This window comes from Stegostoma tigrinum, chromosome 18 (genome assembly GCF_030684315.1).
Source record: "Stegostoma tigrinum isolate sSteTig4 chromosome 18, sSteTig4.hap1, whole genome shotgun sequence".
NCBI classification, from domain to species: Eukaryota; Metazoa; Chordata; class Chondrichthyes; order Orectolobiformes; family Stegostomatidae; genus Stegostoma; species Stegostoma tigrinum.
In genome coordinates, this window is record NC_081371.1 from 3,071,280 (window position 1) to 3,097,771 (window position 26,492).

Below are 26,492 nucleotides of genomic sequence, written 5' to 3' on the forward strand. Positions count from 1 at the left end.
ATCCCTGTCTTAATTACACTCAATGTTTTGGCCTCGACAGTCTTCTGCGGCAATGAATCCATAGAGTTCCACGAGGGATGGTCATGGTCCTGTGCAGCTGCCAGAAAGAATATGGTGAGCTGCACTTCACCTTCAGGTACACGTTCATAGGTCCTTGACTGTGGAGTCACAGGTAGACAGGATAATGAAGAAAGCATTAGGCACACTTGCCTTTCTCGGTCAGTGGATTGAATGTAGGAGTTAGGACGTCATGTTGAGGTTATACAGGATTTGATAAGGCCACTTCTGCAAATACTGCCTTCCTCCTGTAGGAAAATTATTGTTGAATTTGAAAGGGTTCAGAAAAGATTTACAAGGATATTGCTGGGGTTGGAGGTTTTGAGCTATAAGGAGAGGCTGAATAGGCTGGAGCTATTTTCCCTGGAGCGTCAGAGGCTGAGGGGTGACATTTGTAGAGGTTTGTAAAGTCATGAGGGGCATAAATAGGGTGAATAGTCAAGGTCTTTTTCCTAGGCCAGGGGAGTCCAAAACTACAGGGCATAGGTTTAAGGCGAGAGGGGAAAGATAGAAAAAAGATCCAAGGGCAACCTTTTCACACAGAGGGTGATGTGTGTATGGAATGAGCTGCCAGAGGAAGTGGTGGAGATGGGTACAATGACAACATTGAAAAGGCATCTGGATGGGTATATGAATCAGAAGGGTTTAGAGGGATAAGGGTCAAATGCTGGCAAATGGGAGCAGATTAATTTAGGATATTTTTTCAGCACAGATGAGTTGAACTGAAGGATCTGTTTCCATGCTGTACAGCTCTATGACTCTACCATAAATCTCGATCATGTTTGTGTACGTGTTGCATTTTAAAGAGCTGATTTATCAGTAAGTGGTAAATATGGGGGGGGTGGTGCGGAGGAGGAGGAGTACAGTGACTGTGCAGAAGGAATTTTTTTGATCTGTCCAAACAGCTGGTAATAAGGCCAACACTGATCAGTGTTTCTGAATTCATCAGGGAGCTGCTGTCTGGGGCTACCAGATGGCACAGGCGAAAGAAAAGTGAAGGACTTTTGAGTGAAGGCTTGAGAATTGACCTATTCATGGCGGATAAAATAAAACACAAAGGTTTTGGGGTTGTGTTTGGGGAAAGTTGCATTGAGTGCAGTGGGCTAGCTTGCTATAGTCAAGTGATATCAGACTTGGCCATTAAAACATGTCACATAAAAGATGTCACTCTTAGATCTAGTGTGCAGTAAATAATGCTTTTATTGGTCACCTAGTAGATTGAATACAATATGTAAGGGAATGTAGGGGTCAGATTTTGGTATAGTAATGTGAAAATTTATTTTTTTTTATTCATTTATGAGGTGTGGTTATTGCTGGCTGGCCCAATATTTTTTGCCTGTCCCTATTTGCCTTGAGAAGGTGATGGTGAACTGCTTTCTTGAACCATTGAAGTCCACCTGCTGAATGCCCTGAGGGTGGGAATTCCAGGATTTTGACCAGTAAAGTGAAGGAACAGCAATATATTTCTAAGTCAGGATGGTGAGCAGCAGGTGGGGGTGTTCCCAGGTATCTGCTGCTCTTGTCCATCTCAGTGGAAGTGATTGTGGGTTTGGAAGGTGCGGTCTGAGGAGCTGTGGTGTATTTTGGCAGTGCATATTGCAGATAGTACATATTACTGTTACTGAGCATCTGTGGTGGAGAGAGTGAATGTTTGCAGATGTGTTGCCAATCAAGCAGGCCACTTTGTCCTGGATGGTGTCAAGCTTCTTGAGTGTTGCTGGAGCTGCACCCATCTGCGTTGTGGGTGGCACGGTGGTTCAGTGGTTAGCACTGCTGCTTCACAGTGCCAAGGACCCAGGTTTGATTCCACCTTAGGACGACTATATGGAGTTTGCACATTCTCCTCCTGTCTGTGTGTGTTTGCTTCAGGTGCTCTGGTTTCGTCTCACAGCCCAGAGGGGTGCAGGTTAGGTGGATTGGCCATGCTAAATTGCCCATAGTGCCCAGGAGTGTGTAGGTTAGGTGGACTAGCTATGGGAAATGTAGGGCTACAGGGAAAAGGGTTTGGGAGCTGGGTCTGGGTGAGATGCTCTTCAGAGGGGTGTTGTGGACTTGTTGGGCCAAATGGCCTGTTTTCACATTGTAGGGACTCTGACTCTATCTAGGCTAAAAAGGAGTAATCAATCATGCTCCTGCCTTGTAGATGATGGGGAGTCAGGAGCTAAGTTACTTGCTGCAGGATTCCAAGCCTCTGACGTCCTCCTGCAGCCATTGTGTTCATAAGGCTAATCGAGAAAAATTTGTTTTCATGTAGAATACACTGACTGAAAGGGTGCAGTATGAGACGCAATGGCAACTTACAAAAGAAAATCAAATACATACTTGAAAAAGTGTAGTTATCATACTGTGGCAGTGTCACCAGATTATTAATCCAGAGCCTCAGGTTAATGTTCTAGGGAGGTGATCGGAAAAGCTGCAGGACCTAAGAAGGGTAATACCCAAAATGTTGACGGCTCCTTTCCTCCAGATGCTCCCTGGCTTGCTGTGTTCTTCCAGCCTCCTGTTTGTCTACCTATTATTCTGGGAATACGGCTCCCAATCCCAGAGGGAAAACAATTTGAAACTAACAATTAAAAAATCCCAGAATTAAAAAACCAACACATTGGCAATGCTTGTCCAGAGAATCCATTTGGTCAATTTTCGGGAAGGAAATGTGCCACCGTTACCCAGTCTGGCCCACACGTGACTCCAGACCCACAGCAATGTGGGTGACTCTTACCTTCCCTCTGGGCTATTAAAGCTGACCAATGGTGGCCTCAACCCCTAAAGAAATAAAATGGAGCTGGGGAATGAGCAGGGAACGGAAGTGTGTGGATCAGCGCCACCGAAGTCATGATGAGCCAAATGGCCTCTTTTTCTGCTACATCAAAAAGGCAGCTCACCACCACCTTCTCAACGGCAACTAGGGATGGGCAAGAAATCTTGGCCATCCAGCCATCCCACATAGGAACAGAGAGAGAAAAAAAGATCATTTTGTGGTTTGACATTCACCCGATGAACTGCGGTGATTCAAAATGAAAGCCATATACAATCTTCCCAGGAGCAGAGTATTGCAGCTGCTGGAAATCCAAAATGCTGTCATTATCTGTTGGAGAGGGAAGCAGAGATAATATTTCTGATCGGAGACAATACCCAAGGGCAACTAGGCAAAGGACGAAGAAAACATTCCTGCCTTGCCACTTGAAATAGCTCCACAGAGGCCGGTGTCCCATTGCCAAGTCACCCTTTATTTACATGTGGAGCGTCCTTGACACTGATCCAGCTCCCTTAGAGCCAGCTCTCGGAAAGAGCAGAACCCCAACACTCCTGTTTATATCTGTCAGCCAGGACTCCCTGATTGGGGCTGTTAACCTGGTCTAATCAGGGAACTCATATTCTATGAGGTGCCCCTGATTGACTTGTTACAATCACTACATCCCTCTCTCTGAGTGCAAGGACATAGGCTCCCTATTATAATACAGTCCTCTGCTGTGATCTTGTCTCTCTGTATCCAGTTCTGGTTGTGATGGGCCTCTGGTTCCCTGCATTACCGCCCAGTGTTTCAGTTTTGTCAGGATTGGATCTTTCTACGTACAAATTCTGATATTGTCAGCTGTGACTCGAAGTGTGTTCGGAAAGTTTAACACTATTACAGACTCTTCTAGTACCAGGACCACCGGTGGTGTACCTTCCCACGGGAAGTGACTCAATGGATCTGCATTGGCTACTTGGCCTCTGGCGCAGTGTTCCAACTTTATAATTGTACGCTCTTCGTATTACAGCCCACTGCTGGATTCAGTCTGAAGCTGTAGGTGGCGCTACCTCATCCTCTTTAAGTAGACTTAGCAGGGGATTGTAGTCAAGTATTATTACAAATTTACATCTGAAAAGGTATTGGTGAAACTTCCTGACTCCAAATATGACCGCCAAACCTTCCTTCTCTATCTGGGTGTATTTACACGCTGCATTAGCCATAGTCCTGGATGCATATGCAATTAAGCATTCCTCTTCATTGGGCCACGTTTGAGCTACTACCACACCAATACCATGTGGGGAGGCATCGCAGGCCAACATCAGGCTTGGCTTGTGGTCATAGTGTGGCCACACCTTACAGGTTGTTACCTGTTTTTTCACTTGCCCTGAAAGCTAAGGCTTGGCTACACAACCATTTCCAAGGCTAATCCTTTTTTAGGAGTTGGTGCAAAGGGGTTAGGATGGAGGCCAGGTTATGCATGAACTTTTCATAATGATTCACCAGCCCGAGGAAAGCTCTGGTACAAATGTGGGAGCCAGGGCACATCTTCTCACCCTCACTTTATCTTCCAACAGGTGTAACCTGGTCTTGTCAATTCTGTAGACCAACTTAGCCATTTGGGGTACCTGGAACACACATTTTTCCCTTCTAAGGTGGACATCCGCCTGGGAGAAATGCCTAAGTACTATGTCCCAGTTCTCTTAGTGTTCCTTATTGCTCTTCCCTGTTAATAGCATGTCATCCAGATAAATGGTGACCTGGAGTAGACCTTGTAAAATGTTCCCCATTGTGCACTGAAAAATTACACAGGCTGCTGATACCCTAAACAACAGTTTTGGATATTGGTACAAATCCTTATAGGTATCAATTGTTGCAAACTTCTGGGATTCCTCATCTAACTGCAGTTGCAAGTATGCATGGCTCATGAGCAGCTTAGTGGAGGACAGCGCCCCTGCCAGCTTTGTGTATAAATTCTCCATGCGAGGTCACTCATATTCTATGAGGTCCACCTGGCTGACTTAATTACAGTCACTACACCACTGATATGCAAGAGGTTAAGTCACCTGGATTTCAATGTGACTTCCTGGCATCCGTCTCTCCCAGATTTGGTTGCTGCTCCCAGTACTAGCCTTTCATTTGTCTTTCAAAATTGTGAAACAGCCCAGTGTCCTAAAGTCGATGCAAAGCTGCTATCAACACAACTCATCTATGACTTCAGCAAGAGCTGATAATTGTGAATTGATAGAGCCTGTAACCTTGCACGCACATTCCTCTAGCTGCTGTCGCATGACTGAATGTCAGTGGATGCAATAAAACATCGAAATTATTAATTCCGTGCTATCGGATTATAGCCTTGTGACCAACTCTCCTGTGACTGCAAAAGAATTTTGATGGTCCCATTATGTTCCTGCTCTCAACCTGCCTGGCATTGTAGCCTGTAGCCCTATGCCTACCCTCCTGGACTCCTAAAAAAAACCACCGCACGTTTTCTGAACAGCCAGTTTACAAGTGAAACTGATTGCACAATGATTGGTGAGGGTAACATTGCAGTCTCAGCTTCCAAGGCTTATTCATTTCTTCCATGTGTTGAATTAGTCAGCAAGTTCTCCACTGTTTTAGCTCCCCTGCAGTGTAACAACTTGCTTACAATGTGGTTGAAAGCAGCCAGCACTCAGGAGACAAAAAAAAATGATCATTTCATTGAGAACGCTGGACATAATCGGACCTTGGCAGGCTGACAAGGCAGCTGTATCGATGCTGTGTTCAGCCAAAGGGACACAATTGCTTAAGCATCACACCCACACTGAGCTTCATCCGAGGGGTATTCAGGAACAATCATAGAATCCCTACAGTGTGAAAGTGAGCCATTCAGCCCATAGAGTCTACACCAACCGTTCAAAGACCATCCCACCCAGATCCACCCCATCCCTGTAACCCTGCATTTCCCATGGCTAACCCAGCTGACCTGCACATTGGTGGACACTATGGGGAAGTTTCCCATGGCCAATCCATCTAGCCTGCACACCTTTGGAAACCACAGCACCCAGAGGGGAACCCATGCAGAACCCACACAAGGAGAATGTGTAAATTCCATACAGACTGTCTCCCAAGGCTGGAATTGAATGCGGGCCCCTGACTATGAGGCAACTGTACTAACTACTGAGCCAACATGCCACCCCAAAGTATGAAGGGGTGGTATTGAGCCACAGAGCTTTCAGTTAAGAGCCGAACACGTTGACCCATTGTGCTGCAGAGACTGGTGATGGAGCAAGGCTTGCCTGGACCATAGCTTGGTTTGACATATGTACAAACTGACAAGCATTCAAATTAGAGGTAGAAGTGGATCTTTGAACACCATCCCCCGACTCTGCTTCCCCATTTGGTGAGGCCATGGCTTATCTGATTGTGACTGAACCCCACTTTCCAATCTGACAACGCCCCCTTTCTTTGGCTGACTTCTCATTTAAAACTCTATCTGGGTTGGGACAGAATCCTGGAACTTCCTCTGCCTGACAACACCATTAGGAATAGCTCCAACACACAGACTATAGTAGGTCGAGGATAATAAGAGATGGGCACTAAATCTAGGCTTAATCAGCATCGCTCACGTCCCATGTGCAAACTGAAAACAAATGAGAAGGTAAAAACTATTGGAGCTGTGCTTGCATTAATGCAAGAAAGGCTGACAAACAAGATATGTGACCTGGAAAGTTTTGCAGCAGTTGATAGATTGCACATCATTAATGTCAGAGAGACATGGTAGAATGGTTCTAAGCAATAGGATGCATACCTGGATTGATATAAATTGTTTAGCCAGGAGTATAATTGAAGAAAAAGGAGGCCGTGCAGCAGTATATATAGACGACAGAGTTGAGGCACAGGTGAGAAAGCATATGAAGAAAAGGGCACACACAGAATCACTCTGGGTACAGTTTTTTTTTAATATTCACTTGTGGGATGTGGATGTCGCTGGCTGACCAGCATTTGTTGCCCATCCCTAATTGCCGTGAGTAGGTATGGTGAGCTGCCTTCTTGAATCACTGCACTACATACACTGTAGTTAGACGCACAGTACCCTTAGTGAGGGAATACCAGGATTTTGACAAGAGACAGTGCAGGAATGGTATTTCCCAGCCAAGATGATGAGTGGCTTGGAGGAGAACTTCTGGGTGGTGTGGATCCCCTTGTCCTTCTTGATAGAAGTGGTCCTAGGTTTGGAGGATCCTCTCTAAGGAGCCTTGGTGAATTTCTGCAGTGCATCTTGTTGATGGTACACACAGCTGCTAAGTGCAGGAAGGTTAAAAATGGTGGATGTGCCCATCAAGTGGGGGCTGCTTTGTCTTGGCTGGTGTCAACCTTCTTGAGTGTTGTTGGAGCTACACCCATCCAGGTAAGTGGGGAATATTCCATCGCACTCCTGACTCGTAAATAGTGGACAGGAGCCATGGGAGTCAGGAGGTGAGTTACTTGCCACAGTTTTCCTAGCCTCTGACCTGCTCATGTAGCCACTATGTTTATGTGGTGGGTTCAGTTGAACTTTTAGTCAATGATAACCCCCAGGATGTAGATAGTGGGAGATTCAGTGATGATAACTGATAGCAAGCAGCAGGTCCCACAGTGCAGCCTTAGAGCCTTGATCTGGAACTGAGGGGTGACGGTTTATTCTTGGCCCATCAGCTCTCAAATTCACCTTGCGTCATGGCCCTGCCTTCTCCCTATAACCCTGCCCATTATTCCTTTTCTAACCCAATTCCCTCTTGGATGGCTCAATTGAACATGCCTCCACTGCACTGTCAGACAGCACGATCCCGATCCTAACCATTTATTGCATGCAAAAGTTTCTCCCTCGGGTCTCCATCACCTCTTTTGCTAATTATTTTCGATCTGGGTCATCTCTTTCTCCATCTTTCCTCTACAGGAACATATGCTCCATACCTACACTGTCAAGACATTCCATGATTTACAACTAAATCTTCTGCCAACCTTCACCTGTCCAAGGACAGAAATACCAGGTTCTCCAAATTATGTCATAACTGAGGTTCCTCATCCCAAAGACCATTCATTTCTGCATTCACTCCAGGGCATTCACATCCTTCCTAAAGTGTGGGGCGCAGAACTGGACACAGTATTCCACTCAATCTCAAAACTGTCTCTCAAACAAGTTTAATATCACCTCTCGTATTCTCTGCCCCATTTAATAAGCCCTACCATATTGCATCCTTTATTAGCTGCTCTCAACCTGTCACTGCCACTTCCAATGATTTACCACAGCCTGGTCTGGGCTGTAATGAATTTGACCCCAAATTCAGTAGGCACTTGTTAGTACCTTTGTATTGTAGAAGAAAAGGAGAGCTCACCCCACATCGCCTCGGCATTGTTGTAGTATTAAGCTTGTGGTAAATGAAACAAGAGCTGGTATTTATAAAGTACTTCACACAATGTCAGGGTTTCCCCAAAATGCCTCACAACCAAATATCTCTGAAGCATGCTCACAAATCGGAATTGGTGAAACACGGTTGCTCATTTTCACACAGCAAGATCCCACCACCAGCACCTTGAAATGATTAGATCGCCAGGTTTTTCAACGATGTCGGTTGACAGAAAAATATTGATCAAGACACAGGGGAGAGCCGCCCAGCTCTGGCCTGCAACAGTGCATCCAGCTGAGAGGGCAGAATGGGGCTCAGTTTTAAGAGCCTATCCAAGAGAAGGTGCCTCTGACTGTGTGGCACTCTCTCAGTACTCCAATGGAGTATGCACCCAAAGCTTAAAAGTCAGACTTGAACCCATAATCCTGTGTCTTGGGAAGTGATATAACTATGGCAATTGTAGTATAGGTGATTCAGAATAAGAAGAGAATTAAACTAGGATTTTCTGTGGTGTGTAACAAAGAAATTAAATCATTGCTACAAATGAAACTGTAGTCAGTTGCTCTGGTAATTTAATGCTTTCAATCTATTCATTTGTATTTCCTCATAGAAGAGAATCCCCACAGTGGGAAACAGGCCCTTCGGCCCAACAAGTCCACATCGACACTCAGAGCAATCCACCCAGACTCATCCCCCTAACCTACACATCCCTGAACACTACAGGCAATTTAGCATGGCCAATCCATCTAACCTGCACATCTTTGGGCTGTGGGAGGAAACCGGAGAACCCGGAGGAAACCATTGCAGACACAGGGAGAATGTGCAAACTCCACACAGACAGTCGCCTGAGGGTGGAATTAAACCCAGCCTCCTGATGCTGTGAGGCAACAGTGCTAACCACTGAGCCACCGTGCATTCCATTCCTATTTTCCTCAGTTTTCCAGTAATTTGTCTTCTGTTGTTACTGTGAATTTAATATTTGACAATTAGTGTTACCTGTTTGTGAAATATTGCTCCGCCTTCCTCATTTTGATTGGTATAGCTGTTTTTCTTTAGATCTTGTAGTTTAAACATGGAGAAGTCATTACAACTGCGTTGTTTAGGCTGCACCTAGAGTAATGTGCATTGCTTTTGCCCCATAGTTAAGAAAGGATTTACTGTCTTTGGAGGCAGTAACATGAGGCTGATTCCTAGGAGGAAGGGGTTGACGCAACAGGAATGGCTAAATGAGTTACTGATTAGAGTTAGAAAGAATGAGGGGTGATCTTGTCAAAATAAATGAGATTCTGTGGGGAATTGAGAGGGTGCCTGCGAGTGGAGAAGTCTCAGCAACAGAATAAGTGGACAGTCATTTAAAATTTAGGAAAGAAGGAAATTCTTCTCTCAAAGAGTAGCGGATTTGTGGAATTCTCAACCCCGGTGGAGTTGTGGAGGTTGGATCATTGAAAATGGGGAGTGAAAGTTGAAAGTGTCCATGTGAGTGACTAGGAAAACATGCTTCCTAAGAATATGCAGAAATAAATAAGGTTTGAAGAGGGCAGTTCAATACGTGAGGTGAGAGATATGAAATAGTCTGGATTAGCTTCGCCTGTGGCAGAAGAGAGTGCACCTGAGATGACAACCCCAACAAAATAACCATGAATACCACAAAACAACCACAAAGTAACTTTTGGAGTGTTTATGATGAGAAAGGTGCTCAGAGGGCCCTGATCTAAGAGAAGAGAGTGGCTAAATGGTTAGCACTGCTGCCTCACGGTGCCAGTGATCTAGGTTCAATTCCACCTTCAGGTGACCATAGAAGTGGAGTTTGCACATTCTCCCCGTGTCTGCGTGGGTTTCCTCTGGGTGTTCTGGTTTCCTCCCACTGTCCAAAGATGTGCAGGTTAGGGTGGACCAGCCATGCTACACTGCCCCACAGTGTCCAGGGATAAGCAGGTTGGGTGGGTTAGACATGAGAAATTGAGGATTACAGGGATAGGATGGGGGTTGGGCCTGGGTGGGATGCTCTTCATTGTGTACTTGATGGGCCGAATGGCCTGCTTCCGCATTGTAAGCATTCTGTGCATATATAGAAATCAAATTTACGGAGAATGAGATGAAACTGAGAGAGGAAAGCAATGAAGGTATTACAGTGAGAAAAGTGAAACTTGGGTGAATGTAAATTCTTAAATAAGACTCAAGGCCTTGGGAAGCTGCACCGAGAAAGAGCCGATGCCAGAGAAACGGGGATGTGCCCAAGGTATGATCAGTTGTTAAGACCCCCTGAGGTACCTCAAGTGGGGAGCTATTGGTGGGTCTTTCTATAGCCTGGAGGTTTGAATAATACCAGCAGCCATGAGATAGGTTTCAATTCTAAATCATGAAGCAAATGAAATGTTCCATAGTAAGATACTGATTGTAAGGAGCTTACCCAGGAGTTAGTAAATATTCTGGAGGTGTTTGGAGACTGCTAGTGAATAGTCAGACAGACAAATGGTTCCAGGAATGAGAAATCTCAGTCAAGGGGAAGCTGGAAGCTTATGGACAATGATGGTTTAGTGTAAGGGGAGGGGCTTAGATTAGTTCACATGTTGGCGCAACATTGAGGGCTGAAGGGCCTGTTCTGCGCTGTATTGTTCTATGTTCTATGTTAAACTGCCCATAGTACAAAGAGGTGTGCAGGCTGGGTGGATTAGACAGGAAAATGCAGGGTTAGAGGGACAGGATAAGGGAAGGGCAGTTTGGGTGGGATGCTCTTCAGGTGACTGTGGATGTAGGGATGGGTTACCTGTGTTCTCCAGTGTAGTACAATCAAAGTTGCTTTAATACAATGTAGAGAATCCTAGAGTAAGTGGTGGTTCTGGGAGCTGCTGTACGTCTCCACAGAAAACAGAGGCTGGTTGACAATCAAATCTTAGCACCTTACAAGGCCAATGTGGATGGCCTGCTGCCAAATTGGAGGGATTCTATGATCAATCCTCCTTTCTGCTATTTCCTATGATTTAAAGTCACCATTAAGGTTTTTCCTTATTTTTGGAGTTTCCCACAAACTACGGCAGTTGTTGCAAAATGGAATTTGCATCGGAATTCTATTCATGGGATGTGGCTGTTGCTGGCTAGGTACATCTTGATTGTTGAGAGAGCAGTTAAGAGTCAACCGCATTGCAGTGGGCCTGGAATCATGTGTAGGTTGGGCTAGTTAGGGACAGCAGATTGCTTTCCCTAAAGGACATGAGTGAACCAGATGAGTTATGGTGACAATTAGGCCTGCTTTTTATTCAAGTCACATTTCAACATCTGCTATGGCAGGACTCAAACCCATGTGCCAAGGATATTCAGCTGGCATTTGGAAATTATGAGCCCAATGACATTACCACTACACCACCACCTCCCCTGTGGGAATGCCCACATTATTCATGTATTTGTTGATGCAGGTAGAGGATCAGAAGACAATATGGGAGCTCGCCCACACAGGGCATCAGAATCTCCAGTAGATCTCCTGCTAATGGAGTATGGAGCCATGTAAGGTGCTAAGATTCAATTGACAGTCAGCCTCTGTCTTCATTGGAGACGTACAGCAGTTCCCAGAGCCACCACTTACTCTAGGATTCTCTACATTGTATTAAAGCTACCTTTGATCATACTACATTGGAGAGCACTGGTAACCCATCTCCACCTCTACAGTCACCTCTTTTGGCATGCTGGGATGGAAACCATCGAGTCCAAAAGATTTTATTAACTTTTACTCTGAATATTTTCTCTATAGGCTCAAACTCAAGATGGCGCCAACACCAGGCGACTCTTCGTGAGCTCTCCACAGCAGATCTTACTCTCATATTGCTTTTAACCGTTCTGCACTTTGGAACCTAAATTCTAAGTCTGTAAAAATTACTAATGGACCTCTCTGGCTTCAAATAACGTTGGCCTTGCTTTGTGCACCTCCTGTGCAGCCATAGCCCCTATGCCTCTCAGTGTCTAAGCACCCTGAGTTCTATACATCCTTGTTTGTTATGATCTGCCTGTGCTGCTCAGAAAACAAAGCTTTTCACTGTACTTGGATACATGTGACGACAATAAATCAAATCAACCTCTGCCCACGGAGCATCTACATTCTGCAACCTCCACACGTTGCCTGCCTCTGTACAGTCTCTAACTAATTAAACCATTTGCTGATTAGACTTGAATGAATGTCTCATCCAGTTTGTTCTTATATTCTTATTATTTTGGTAAGTGTTCTAATACCCTGATTAAAAGTGTCTAGTTGAGATAAATAACCTACCAACCTAACAAAATTTTACCACTATTAATAAATATTGCCACAACTAATAAAACATTACAATTATGAACAATACCTGAGTTTTGAAAGAAAGGAGGGGAAGTACACACCAATCAATCAACTACCTGTAGCATCACACTTGACTTTCTCTGGAGCCACAGACTAAACTTGTTCCACATTTTCCTATAGACTGAGTCCCAGCTCTCTCCCCTCCCCACATCTACCACTACAGACTGAACTCTTGTCCCCACAACTGTATTCTTGTCTGTCCTCTCCTTCTCCCTGCTTTTGCACTGAGAAGACAATTACAATGTGGAATGTAAGCTGCTGCTGCATTTACCGTTACCTGGGATCTGCCTGAATGTGCAATCTCATTGGCACCAGGTCTGTCTCCCTAGCACAGGCCAGGTTCAAATTCCAAGTATTTTGCCAAGCTCTGAGATGGGATGACATTTCTGATGCAGAACCAGGACGTTGGGAAATGAAATCAGGAAGCACGTAAACTGGAACTCTCTCCCACGTGAGGCTATGGGTACTGGGGGTCAGTTAGAGCTGTCAAGACTAAGATCATTTTTATGATGCACTGCTATCAAAAGAATGCTTAAAGGTGAGTAAATGGAGCTTAGGGAATAAGCCATGATCTAACTGAATGACAGAATAGGTTCAAGGGACTGAATGGCCTTCCCCTGTTGCTGTGATCCTGCATGAGCAGACACATGTTGTGACTGCCTTTGTCAAATTGACTTATTACTTACCATTATCCCCACCCTCTTATTCCCTCACCCCTCCCCAGACGCCTCCTGCTCTGTGTCTGGGAGACTATTTTAAGAAAAGCCTGATGAAAGATGGAAGACAGGTATTGCCAGACATCAAAATAAATGACAGCGCGAAAATGAGTGCCTTGACAACATTCACCTTTCTCCATTGATTTACGACATCAAAAACTTAATTCCACTGTGTACCAGACAGAAGACGATTCCTCAAGTTCAATCTCCAGCCTTTTTTTTTGCCTACTCCTTCATGCTGTTTGTCAGCTGAATATTGCATGTCAAGCAGAGGAGTAATTACTTAATGAAGAAATCAGACCAGACTTGATCAATGGGGCAATCAGTGCGATTGCACTCTCTGATATTGCTGACTTTCTGTGGCCGTGTGAAATTCGATAATTCTCCTCACAAATGCCCCTAACTTTCTGTCTCAATAAATTCTTCACATCGAGAAGAGAAGGGTTGCTTATTTATTGGTCAAGGAGGTGAAGCAATAGGGTTAGACCAGCTCATGACCATTTATTAAGAATAAGAAGATGCTAGGGCATGGGAAGCTAGGAAAAATAGGAGGCCATTCTGCCCCTCAAGTCTAGCATCCTGCCTGATCTGAACACTAATACTATTTTCTCCATGGTTCTGATAGCCTTAGCTAATTCAAATCTATCAAACTCAATGTTGAAACTTCCAGCCCATTTGCTACTTCTTAGAGTGGAGACCCATCTTATTTATGTCTAGACCGTAAGTGCACTGCGCACTCTTTATGGTTTACATTTTCTTTCTATAATAAGATTCTGAGACATCTCATAGTGGCTTGGTGGTTAGCACTGCTGCTTCACAGGGATCTGGGTCTTCTGGAATCTTCTGTGCCTTCTCTGTCGATTCTTCAGTCAGAGATATTCAGTAGTTGGTACTTCCTTTAGGTGGTACTTTCGTTAAGACTTAGAGGAGTCTGTGAGAGCCAGAAATTCTCTCTTGAGAGCTGAGGGCTGTTAACTCTGGCAGGTGGAGTTAACTCTCCTGATTGGACCTAGGTTGTCAAAACCAGCAGATTCAAATTTGATGGGTTTTTGGTATCTAAAGTGCCTGGTTCAAATTGATTGGCAAAATTCAAAAACCTGTTAGCTTGGTAAAATGCTGCTTGGCTTGCTAACTGTACAGCCTTTCGCTACTAATGTTTCATTTTGGGTGCTCTGCGTACTTACAATTTTTCAAGCTGCTCACAGACACCTCCAAGCATAGGAAAGCACAATGTTTCCCTCTAGCACTTTATGAACGCCAATATTTTACAAACACCAAATTCTAACGTCTTACCTCCCAATCCACAAATACCTTACCAATTTTGCAGCGGATGCTACAGATATTATTATTTTTTTCCCAGGGCAGAAGTGACTTTTACGAGGGGGCATAATTTTAGGGTGATTAGAGGAAGGCATAGGGGAGATGTCAGAGGTAGGTTCTTTCTCAGAGAGTGGTGTGTGTGTGGAATGTGCTGCCGGCAATGGTAGTGGAGTCAGATACTTTAGAGACATTTAAGCGAATCTTAAATAGGCACATGGATGATAGCAGAATTAGGGTATGCAGGGTAGTTAGATCTTAAAGTAGGATGATAGGTCAGCATAACCGAAGGGCCTGAATTGTGCTGTGCTGTGCTATTCTATGTTCTAATACACAGTACACTATACGTTGTAGATAGAAACAAACATGTGCATGCAAGGCACCTATTTCAACACAGCCAAATAGGTGACAGCCATTAGCTGGTTCATTTCTCAGGGCAATGCATGACAAATCAGTGTCAACTTTAAATAATGCTTGGCATTTAACATTCATTCATCACCAACTGCTACACTGATATAAACTGCCACAATGGGATTTGAGCTTTGCATTCTCTGGGATAGTAGCACCTTTTGGAGTGTCAGCTGTGGCTTGGTAGGCAGCCCTCTCACCTGTGAATCACAAAACCTTCTGGGTTCAAGTCCCACACTGGGGTTTGAATACAAACTACAGCTCCAGCGCTGAGTGAGTGCTGCACTGTCAGAGGTGCTGTGTTGACAAGATGAGATGTTATACCAAGGGCCCTTATGTGTTCAGGTGGATATAAAAAAAATCCCATTACATCAATTCTAGCTGACATTTATCAATACCAGATTATCAGGTCATTATTATCATATTGCTGTTGGTGGGAGTGTGATAGGCTGCTGCAATGCATGCATTATAACAATGTCAACATTTCAAAAACACACTATTGGCTGTGAAAGTTTTGGGGCATCTGCTGGTTGTGAAAAGCGCTGTATAACAGTATAAATTCATTTCTGAAGAAGACTTCAGACCCGAAACATCGGCTTCTCTGCTCCTCTGATGCTGACTGGCCTACTGCGTTCATCCAGCTCTACACTGTATAAATGGAAGTCTTTTCTCCCAAGTTTCATAACAGAAACAGTCCTGTAGCTCAATAGTCCAAGCTGGCAGTTGTGCAACCATGAATACATCTTAATGGCAGTCTCTGTGTTTGAACTCATTCAGATTATTATATCGCAACGTCAACAAGATATCTCAATTTGCTCCTCATTTTGTATTTAGCATTTAGTTAACATTAGGGTCCAAGGTGAGATGTGTTGGATTGGACTCCAGAGAGACCTGAGCTCCCCCAGTCCCTCCTCTACACATTCACACTCTGACAAATGCTAGCCCACAACAGCGAGAGGTGGGCAAAGCAACATGGAGACGTGGAAGGGGCAGAACTGGCTTGGCTATGGATGCTCACCACAGCTGAGTAGCTTACTGACGCCTCAAAAGGAAGGGGACAACTTGGAAAGGAAAGAGGAGATCTACCATACAACTGAATAGCCCGCACCAGTAGCACAGCAAGAACTCGATACTTTTGCTAGAGGAGTGGAGTCCACAAAAATGTGCACTTATATAGCGGCCTAAATCTGCGCAAAAGTCCTACGATGCTGTGCAGAGGCAGGTCAGACAAGCCTGGGTGCTACGTGAAAGGAGGCATTTGGAGGAGAATCATTAAAATCTTGGCTCACAATTGATTTTAAGAAAGATTTTCTCCTGAAGCGAAGGACGTAATGAGGATGAATGGTGCCCCCTCCCATATCAATCTCCCCTGCCCCCCCAGTAAGATCAATAGCTCAGTTGACTCCAGGTCATGAGTACTGAGACAACACTTAGTCATCCCAGCTTTGCCCCTGGATTCCAGCTCCCAGTATCGGCAGTCTGCTGGAGCTCAGCTTCCTCAAGCCTAGCCACTGAGCTACTGACTATGTTACTTTATAGATGTACTCAGGTGTATAGGTGGCTCAGTGGTTAGCACTACAGCCTCACAGCACCAGGGATCTGGGTTTGATTCCAGCCTCGGGTAACTGTCTGTGCAGAGTTTGCATGTTCTCCCCGTGTCTGCGTGGGTTTCCTCCGGGTGCTCCAGTTTCCTCTCACTCCAAAGATGTGCAGGCTAGGTGGATCGGCCATTCTAAATTGCCCGTAGAGTACAGGGGTGTGTGTGTTATGGCGGATGGCTCTGGGTGGGATGCTCCAAAGGGTGGCGTGGACTTTTTGGGCCGAAGGGCCTGTTTCCACACTGTAGGGAATCTAATTACTTTCCTTTTCCCCAACAGACCTTCTGCAGGGCTCCTGTTGAGTGCATTTGCATCTTGAGTTAACTGCTTTTATCTGATGCCCTGAAATTTCCTCCCTACACTTCTCTGCCTCCCTAGCTCACAGTTTTGTTCTCTAAGGGCGTCCTTAAATCCAATCAAACCATTTGGTCATCTGACCTAATATGGCCCATCCACGGTTCAGCATCCTGCTTTGATAATGCTCCTACGAAATGATTCAGAAAGAATATAGCTTGTGGCTGCTCATGGACCCAGCTCACCTCATAAAACCTGCTAAACCCAGAGGACTGGATGTGAATCCTGCTCATGTGACTCTCCAGCCCTTCCTCCCAGTAGCAGTTTACCATGGAGTGTTCTTACCCTTCATCCTATTAGCAAGCTGCTAGAGGTCTCTCTCTACTCAAACCCCTGATGGCTATTGAAGGATCAGCTTTCCTACCAGAAGCCAATGGAACACATTTTCTGGAGCAGTAGTCCCTTGCTCATTAACTCAGGCTCAACTAGTTTCTCTTGTTTCTGAATCAGAAGATTAGCGAGCCGATTGTCAGTCATCTTTAGGGTAGTGTGTTTGAGCAGGAGTTCCGGATTCCGGGGCAAAATCATCAAAGAAATGGCGAGTGCAAGAATCCTGTGAACTCAAAGCAGCTTAATGGATTTATCCAGGTTATCTCCCCAGTGTAGGAATCCAGACAATGTCTGGGGATACAGTGAGCTCCAATTGCCCCGGTGGAAGGTGGTAAAATGTGAACTGAATAATGATTCTGGGAGATGACACTGGCTTAATGGCAGCAATACAACCCCTACTGATTGTTTTAAAAAAATACCATCAATGATGTCCTTTTAGGGAAGGAAATATGCCATCCTAACCCAGTCTGACCTCCGGGTGACTCCAGACCCACAGCAATGTGGTTGACTCTAAATTGCCCTCTGGGCACTTGGGGATGGGCAATAAATGCTGCCCTGGCCAGCTATGCCCTCATCCCATGGATGAATAAGCCACCACTTCCCCATCACTGGCTGTCAGCCGTATTGATCCTCAGTGTGTGCCATCGTCCCACCCAACTTGAAAAGGAAAAGACTGTAAATTTAGAGAGGACTGGGGAGTCCAGAACCTGAGAAGTGGGGGCAGGCCATTTAGGACTGAGACAATGAGAAATGCCTTCACTTGGAGGATGATGAGCCTGAGGAATTCTCCACCACAGAAGGCCAAGTTGCTGAATATAATCAACAGAGAGATAGGCCATTTTTTTTAGATTTTAAAGGCAACAAAGGACATTGAAGAAAGTGGGAAAACGACATTGTAATAAAGCCGTGAGCATATTGAATGATGGAGCAGGCTCGATGGGCTGAATAGCCTGCTCCTACTTTCCGTGCATGATTCACAATCAAACAGACCATTTCTTGCCGTTACAATGAGTGACGCTGGGGTTTTTTTGCCTGTCCATGTACAGATGGCTATACTGTACAGGACTGTCATCGCCTCAACAGAATGATACTGAGTTCTAGCAGGTGCTTTGTAGCATCAGGCCAATGGAAGAATACCAAATTTCAAACAATCACAACAATTTATACCACAGGAAGAAGAGTGCTGATGGGTTGGCAAGGTGATTATGATTGGCCACAGTATTACCATGGTAAAGCAACAGGGACCTATGAGCTCCCAGTCTCAATTTAAGATAATCAGTTGAGTTTCTAAGGGTGGCTTAAAGCTGACTAAAAGCACAACATTCGCACACAGGGACCCATTCTGTGCAATCACAAGCAATTTGCTCATGCGTCTCTTGGAATTACCTAGGAGCCTGAAGTTGCCATTGGGTTCTCCCTGGCAACATCTTGGCTGATCAGCACCCTTTCCTTCATTAGTATAAATTGATGTGACCCTTTGAAATTTTAGCACTTTTGCATCTGCCCCTGACAAATGCTTGATAAAAAGTTTTGGCAATATATATGTCAAGATATTAACATCATTGCTTCTCTGCAGAACAGGCAGAAAATTTATTGGAATAGTTCTTTCTCTGACAGCAGGCCATGGACCAGAGAGGAAGGAAATTTGGTAACGTTTAATGAGCTGTGGATTTTTGTTTTCTCCTTTCTGTACTGCAGATCTGCGCCGGATGACAGCTGGATTCATGGGCATGGCAGTGGCCATCATTCTGTTTGGCTGGATAATCGGAATCTTGGGTTGCTGTTGGGATCGAGGCCTGATGCAGTATGTGGCTGGCTTGCTGTTCCTGATGGGAGGTAAGGATCCACTGATTCTGTTATTGTGCATTCGATAACAGATGCAAAGAATAGCAAGATTACAGCGCGATCGCCAGAAACTCTGAAATAACAATAGAGATCACTGAAAACACTCAACAAGTCAAGGACACAAGAGGGAACCTATGAGAGGTTCATAAAATTGTGGAAGCTTTAATACAGAGGGTATAGAGGAGTTTTACAGAAGCTTTTACAAAGGAGACTAAGGGAACTTAAGTTGGTGGGGAGGCTATCATTCCATTTTCAGCTGATAGCTTGAAGTTCTGTTCTCAGATTCTTTCAGGAACCTTTTTGACATTCAGCAGCATGTCATGAATAATCTTTAGCGTAGAATCCCTAGCGTAGTGTGGAAGCAGGCCATTCAGCACATCGATTCCACACTAACCTACGTCTCCCTACCCTGTTCCTGTGACTCTGCACTTCCCATAGTTAACTCACCCTGACCTGCACATCTTTGGACTGTGGGAGGAAACCAGAGCACCTGGAGGAAACCCACACAGACCACATGCAAACTCCACACAGTCACCCAAGGCTGGAATCAAACCCGGGGTCCCTGGCACTGTGAGGCAGCGGTTCTAACCACTGAGCCACCTGCTGCCCTAACCTATCAGCCCAGACCACTCTTATTACAGTCACAGGCAAAATAATAGGGAACATGCATGCTCCATATGAAATGTGTACTTGTCTATCGACTGCTTCTTCCAACCGCTGGTGAGAATTCTGTCCTGGACACCCCTCAAGAGAAGCTCAAGGGAGAGAGACATGGCTGACATGTGGCACTGTTTTTGCTCTCTGACATCTGCAGGGGTGTCGAACAGAGTTTGAGTGCTGCTCTTGGATTCTGAAGAGTAAAGTGTTTTTTTTTGTGTGTGTGGGTGGGTAAAGGATGTGGGAGAGTGTGCTTAGGCCCTAACATTATTGAACTCCATACTGAGTCCAGAAGGCTGCAGTGTTCCCAAGCACAAAAATGAGGTGATGCTCTTTCAGCTTGTGCTGAGCTTCGCTGGAACACTGCAGCAAATCTGAAACAGAGATGTTGTTTGGGGAGTAGTGGCTTGCTGTAGTAGCAGGCAGCTGGAAGCTCAGGGTCACTTTTTGTGATTGGAACAGAGGTGTTCTGTGTGGCGATCACCCAGTCTGCACTTTGTCTCCCCATTGTAGAGCAGACTTCATTGGAGCCGATCCAGGAGACGAGATTGAGTGAAGAACACCTTCTCCCTTTCCCAGACACTTCCCACTTAATTCCGTGATTCTCTGATGCTTTAAATCAGTTTCAGAATTTTCGGTTTACCGTCTCCAACCACCCCCACTTCACTATGGATGTGCAATCCCTTTACACGCCCATCCCCGATCAGAACGGTCTCAGGGCTCTCTGCTTCTTCCTGGAGCAAAGGCCTGAGCCATCCCCATCCACCACTACCCTCCTCCACCTGGCCAAACGCATCCTCATTCTGAACATCTTCTCTTTTAACTCCTCACTTTCTTCAAGTCTAAGGGTTGGCCACAGGTACCCACATGGGCCCCGGTTATGTCTGTCCCCTTGACTGGTGGAATGTGGAACATTCCTCATTCCAGTCCTAGTCCGGCCTCCACCCACAACTCTTTCTCCAATATATTGATGATATCATCGGTGCTGCTTCCCTCTCTCATCTGGCATTGGATAAGTTTACCAATTTTGCTTCCAATTTCCACGCTGCCCTCACTTTCACCTGATTGTTCCTTCCCTTCTTTGACATCTCTGTTTCCATTTCTGGGAATAAACTGGCCACTAATATCCACTATAAACCCATGGACCCGCTCTGTACATCCACTCACCCTGCTTCCTGTAAAGACTGCGTCCCATTCTACCAGTTCGTCTGTCTCCCTCATGTCTGTTCTGGTGATGCCAGCTTCGACAAGGGAGCCTCCAAAATGTCCACCTTCTTCCTCAACCGAGGATTCCCCAGCACTGTTGCCGACAGGACCCATAGCCAAGTCTGACCCATCTCCTGCACTTTAGCCCTCACCCCCTGTCTTACCTCCCACAACAGCAATAGGGTCCCCTTTGTCCTCACCTACCATCCCCCCAGCATTCACATCCAAAGAATCATTAGCTGCCACTTCTGTCAACTTCAGCGGGCTGCCACCACCAAACACATATTCCCCTCCCCTCCAATCCCTTGTCTGCCTTCCGCAGGGACCGTTCCTTCTGGGACACCCTGGTCCACTCTTCCTTCACTCCCAACACCCCTCCACAGTTTCATGGCACCTTCTCCTGTAACTGGCAAAAGTGTAACACCTGCCCATTTACCTCCTCCCACCCCAGTATCCAAGGACTCAAACATACTTTCCAGGTGAAGCATCATTTTATCTGCACTTCCCACAATCTAGTCTACTACACTCGCTGTTCACAATGTGGTCTCTTCCACACCAGGGAAATGAAGTGTAGACTGGGTGACCACTTCGCATAACGCTTATGTTCTCTCTGCAAAAATGACCCTGAGCTTCCAGTTGCCTACCACTTCAACACTCCACCCTGTTCCCTAACCATCATCTCTGTCTCTGGAGTGTTCCAATGAAGCTCAGTGCAAGTGAGACGAACAACACCTCATTTTCTGCTGGGGGACCCTGGCAGCCTTCAGGGTTCAATATCAAGCTCAACAATATTAGGGCTTGAGTCATCTTCTCCTATGTCCTTACCGCAGCCCCCACACACCAGGCCTCGTCATCGCATGGACTGCTATTACACACAACCTATTGTCACCACTAATGGCCCCCCTCAGTAGCTATTTGTTCTCCCAGGCTGACCTTTACCCACTCCTTTGTCTGCCTAATTGTTGATCTCTCCCTCTGGGCTGCATCTCCATCTGTTGTTACTCCTCCCTCCTTCCCCCACCCCATCTTCAGCGTGTACACTAACATCCTCCGAGCTACAAGCAGTTCCAAAGAAGGGTCACTGGACCCAAAATGTTGGCTCTGCTTTCTCTCCATGAGATGCTCCCAGACCTGCTGAGCTGTCCCAACCATTGCAGCTTTTGATTGTGTTCATCAGGTCCAAGGCAACTCTCCCAAATAGCAATTCATATAATTCTCCATCCCCGTCTCTTACCCCATGATCCAGACAACTCTTTATTTCTCCACTATCAATCCAATTGTCATTGAAAAGTTACTATTGAATCTGCTTTCACCACCTTTTCAGGCAGTCATGCAAAAGAACTCTCACCTCTCATATCATTCCCAAAGGAGTTTTTTTTAACCTGACTTCTTAGTTTACCAATTCCCCTGCTCAGTTGAACTAGTCTCATTCTCTTCTGTGTGAAATCTGTTCGTGATTTGGAGCACCCTTACAAACCTCTGCTTAACCTTCTTTATTCAACGGAAGGTATTGTCAATTTTGTCCTGTCGCTCCCAAAAATGCCCCCCCGTCCCCTGTACTATTCTAGATAAACTCTTCTACACCATCGTGTTACAAAAAAACCTAAGTTTTCATGCCAACATCAAATAACCAGCCATGATCAAGTGTCAGAACAGACTTGATGAGCCGAATAATCTAATTCTGCCCCATGTAGAACCATAAAGTCATACAGCACAGAAATGGACAATACGGTCGAATTCATCCTTATTGATCAGGCTTCCCAAAGTAAACCAGTCCCATTTGCTTGCATTTGGCCTATATCCCTCTGAACCATTCCTAATCGCGTACTTGTCAAAATGGCTTTTAAATGTTGTAACTTTACCGGCATCTACCACTTCCTCTGGCAGCTCATTCCGAAATATGAACCACCCTCTGTGCAAACAAGTCCCCCCTTATGGCCCTTTTACATCCTTCTCCTCTCAACTTAAAAATATGCTTTCTAGTTTTAAACTCCCCTACTGTAGGGAAAAGACTCTTGGCATTCAACTCATCTATGCCCCTTATGATTTTATAAACCTCAATAAAGTCATACCTCAACACTCCAGTGACCATAAGTCCCAACCTATCCTTATCACTCCAACCCTCCAGTTCTGGTAACATCCTGATAAATCTTTTCTGCACCATCTCCAATTTAATAATATCCTTCCTAAAGCATGGACTAAAAAAGGAACAGATCTCATTTTGCAGTTAGGATTGTGGTTTAATTAGAATTGCAGTAGCAAAGGGGACTGAGATTGTTGAGAGTGACAGTAGGAGGACAGAGCTATCATTGAGTACCGCTAACACCAGCCAATTTTTCTGAAGTTCATCCTGAACCCAGCCTCAATCACACACTGTAGAACTACCTCATATGAGTTTACACATTTATCTCTTTGATCTGGTTTGTGTTGGAACAAACTACAGTTACATTAGTTGGAACAAGATGTTGCGGTTTTCAGAATTATGAAGCAAATTTCGACAAGTTTTTCACAATCGTTTAGTGCTTCTGATACAAGGCTAGTAACCCATAAGTCACACCCTACCAGAGCAACTTGGCAAATTAACTTTAGCAAACTCTGTTCATTTGAAGCCTGTGTAGCTGAGCAAATGACCAGACAAAGTGGTTGGATTCTGGTAAAAATCCAGTGGTTTAACTCGTGTCTTTCAAGGGAGCGAATCAGTCACCCTTGCCTGACCTAGTTCAAGTGCGGCTTCAGTAACAGTTCACTTAAAGGAGAGCCAATTCATATAAATGGGAATGTGAAAGGGAGCACTCAATGGTCATTTAAAAACCAGAAAGCAACAGTGAATGAAACCAGATTGAAGGATCAATGGATGTGCAGGACACTATCATGAGAGAATGCTAAAGAACTGGACAGTGCAACTAGGCAAAATTCTTTAAAGAGAGGGGTGAACGAAACAGTGAGACAGCACAGCGTTGCTGTGACATACCTTAATAAGGATGATCTGTGGGGAGAAATGGCCACTTGGCCCCTTCAACAGTTCATGTAAGCAATCAGTTCCCTCTCTGTGGTGGTCAGAGATGATTATTAGCTCTCAATCTCCTTCCATCTGTCAGCTCCCTACAGCCTTGCTGAGCGGCTCAGTGGCTCAGCACTACTGCCTGACAGCACCAGAGACCTGGGTTCAATCCCAGCCTCGGGTATGTCTGCATACGTTTCCTCCATGTGCTCCAGCTCCCTACCACAGTCCAAAGATCTGCAGGTTGGGTGGATTGGCCATGCTACATTGCCCTGTAGTGTCCAGGGAAGTGGAGGCTTGGTGGATTAGCCATGGAAAATGCAGGGTTATGTTGATTGGTTGGGATCCTGCCCAGAGGGCATGTGCAGAGTCAGTGGGCTAAATGTTCTTGTTTGGCATTGTTGGGATTCTATGAACAAAAATAAACAGAGCTCTCTCCGGCTTTACTCAATAACTAGGAGAATACAGCAGGACAGGGCAAAGAACAATTCCTTGCCCGTCACCCTCCAGAACCTGGAAGGACAATGTCCTGACCAGGAATTCCTTAATCCTCTACATTGTACACATAGGGAGTGATCACCTTGTGGAGTGTTCTGCTGCAGTGTGGCCTGGAAAGGCTTGGCACACAGCAGAAAGTCTGTAGAATCTGGGCCATTCACGAATCCAAGCTGTTGGAGATCTGTCATTTTGGCTGCAGGAGTTCCTCAGAATCATCTCTGACACCCAGCCATCTTCAGCTGCTTCATTAATGACTTGCACTCCATCATAAGGTCAGAAGTGGGGATGTTCATCAGACACTGAACTAGATCAACCATATAAATGCGGTGGCTACGGGAGCAGATCAGAGCGAGTCACTCACTTCCTAACTCCCTAAAGCCTATCCATCATTTACAAGTCAGGAATGCGATGGATTACTCCCCAATTTCCTGCATGGATGCAGCTCCAACAACACTGAGAAAGCTTGACACCATCCAGGACTAAACAGCCTGTTTGACTGGCACCACATCCACCATATTTAACACCCCCCAACACCTCCACAGTAGCAGCAGTGTGTACCATCCACGAGACGTACTGCAGCAACCCACCGAGAATCTTTCAAATGCATTTTCCAAACCCATGACCACTTCCATTTAGAAGGTCGAGGGCAGCAAATACATGGGAATAACACCACTGACAAGCTCCCCTGCAAACGACTCACCATCCTGACACAGCAATTCAAAAAGGCAGTTCACCACCACCTTCTTAAGGGCAACTGGGGATAGGCAATAAATACTGGTCCACATCCTATGAATTAATTTTTAAAAAGGGCCGCAATACAACTCAGATTGGAATGGAAAGCATTTTTCGAACACTTGGATACCATCTTCCAGATCCAATCCCATCTTCTGGATCCAGTCTTCCAGTTTTCAACCTTACAGTTTTAATTGCCAAACCCCTCTGCATGTCTCACTTCTATTGTTTCGATAATATTGCTGCAGTTGTCTGCTCACTACACTACACAACTCTTTCAAAAACCTCATGGACGTGTAGAGATGTGAAGAGCTATGAGAGGTTTCAGTTTGCTAGGGCAATTCACCTCAGGGAATAATTCAGAGATGACCTTACTGAACAATACCTTCAGACTGACCAGGAAATGTTGTTTTGGTGAGGAATGACTCAACTAACACCTCTTAGTCTCTTTGAGCTCCCTCTTTAGTATGTTCTCTCCCACATACAATGCCAATGATATGGATACAATTGCTTTTTAATGCTTCTTTTTGCAGCCTGTTAGAGGTGAGAACGCCATTACAACAGTGACACTGGCTGAAGCCACTGGGTTTTGATATCACAATCTACTGAAATCACATTTTCCTTCCCACCATGGGACTGTGGAGAAAACGATTATCTGTTTCGTAGGTGTGTAGCTCAGGCAGTTGATGATATTGCTGTATGGAGTGCTCAGAGTGAGAAATAAATACTTTGCTGCAATGAATGTTGTGTTCATTGCAGTGATGGGAGGTGGTATGCCGAGGGCTTTCTCTCTTGGAAACGCACATTGGTTAGCTCAGTTGGCTGAATAGCTGGTGAGTGATGCCAACAACATGGGTTCAATTTCTGCACCAGCTGAGGATACCATTGAAGGACTCTCCTTCTGAACCTCCTGCCTCACCTGAGGCATAGTGACCCTCAGGTTAAACCACCATCAGTCATCTCTCGCTAGTGAGACACAAACCCTATAGTCTGGTAGGACTGTAGTGATTTTACCTTACTCAGCCTGACAACATCCAAAATGATTGTAAAGGAAGAAAATAATACTCAGGACAGTCAGTGAGTCTGCTCCTGTATTACAGGAATCACGGACAATACAGTCGGTCAAGCTGCTCCTGTGTTACAGGAATCACAGACAGTACAGTCGGTGAGTCTGCTCCTGTCTTACAGGAATCACGGACAGTACAGTCGGTGAGTCTGCTCCTGTATTGCAGGAATCACAGACAATACAGTCGGTCAAGCTGCTCCTGTGTTACAGGAATCACAGACAGTACAGTCGGTGAGTCTGCTCCTGTGTTACAGGAATCACGGACAGTACAGTCGGTGAG

The 26,492-nt window shown here is 45.3% G+C and overlaps 1 protein-coding gene across 1 annotated transcript in view; it reads left to right on the forward strand.

Moving 5' to 3' along the window:
- The window catches only part of tmem178bb (transmembrane protein 178Bb), a 304,690-nt gene that overhangs the window by 244,033 nt on the left and 34,165 nt on the right, over positions 1 to 26,492 (forward strand). Inside the window, exon 3 of the mRNA XM_048549058.2 lies at positions 18,906 to 19,043. Coding sequence (XP_048405015.1) covers positions 18,906 to 19,043 — 138 coding nt within the window. The remainder of the gene's footprint in view (positions 1 to 18,905; positions 19,044 to 26,492) is intronic.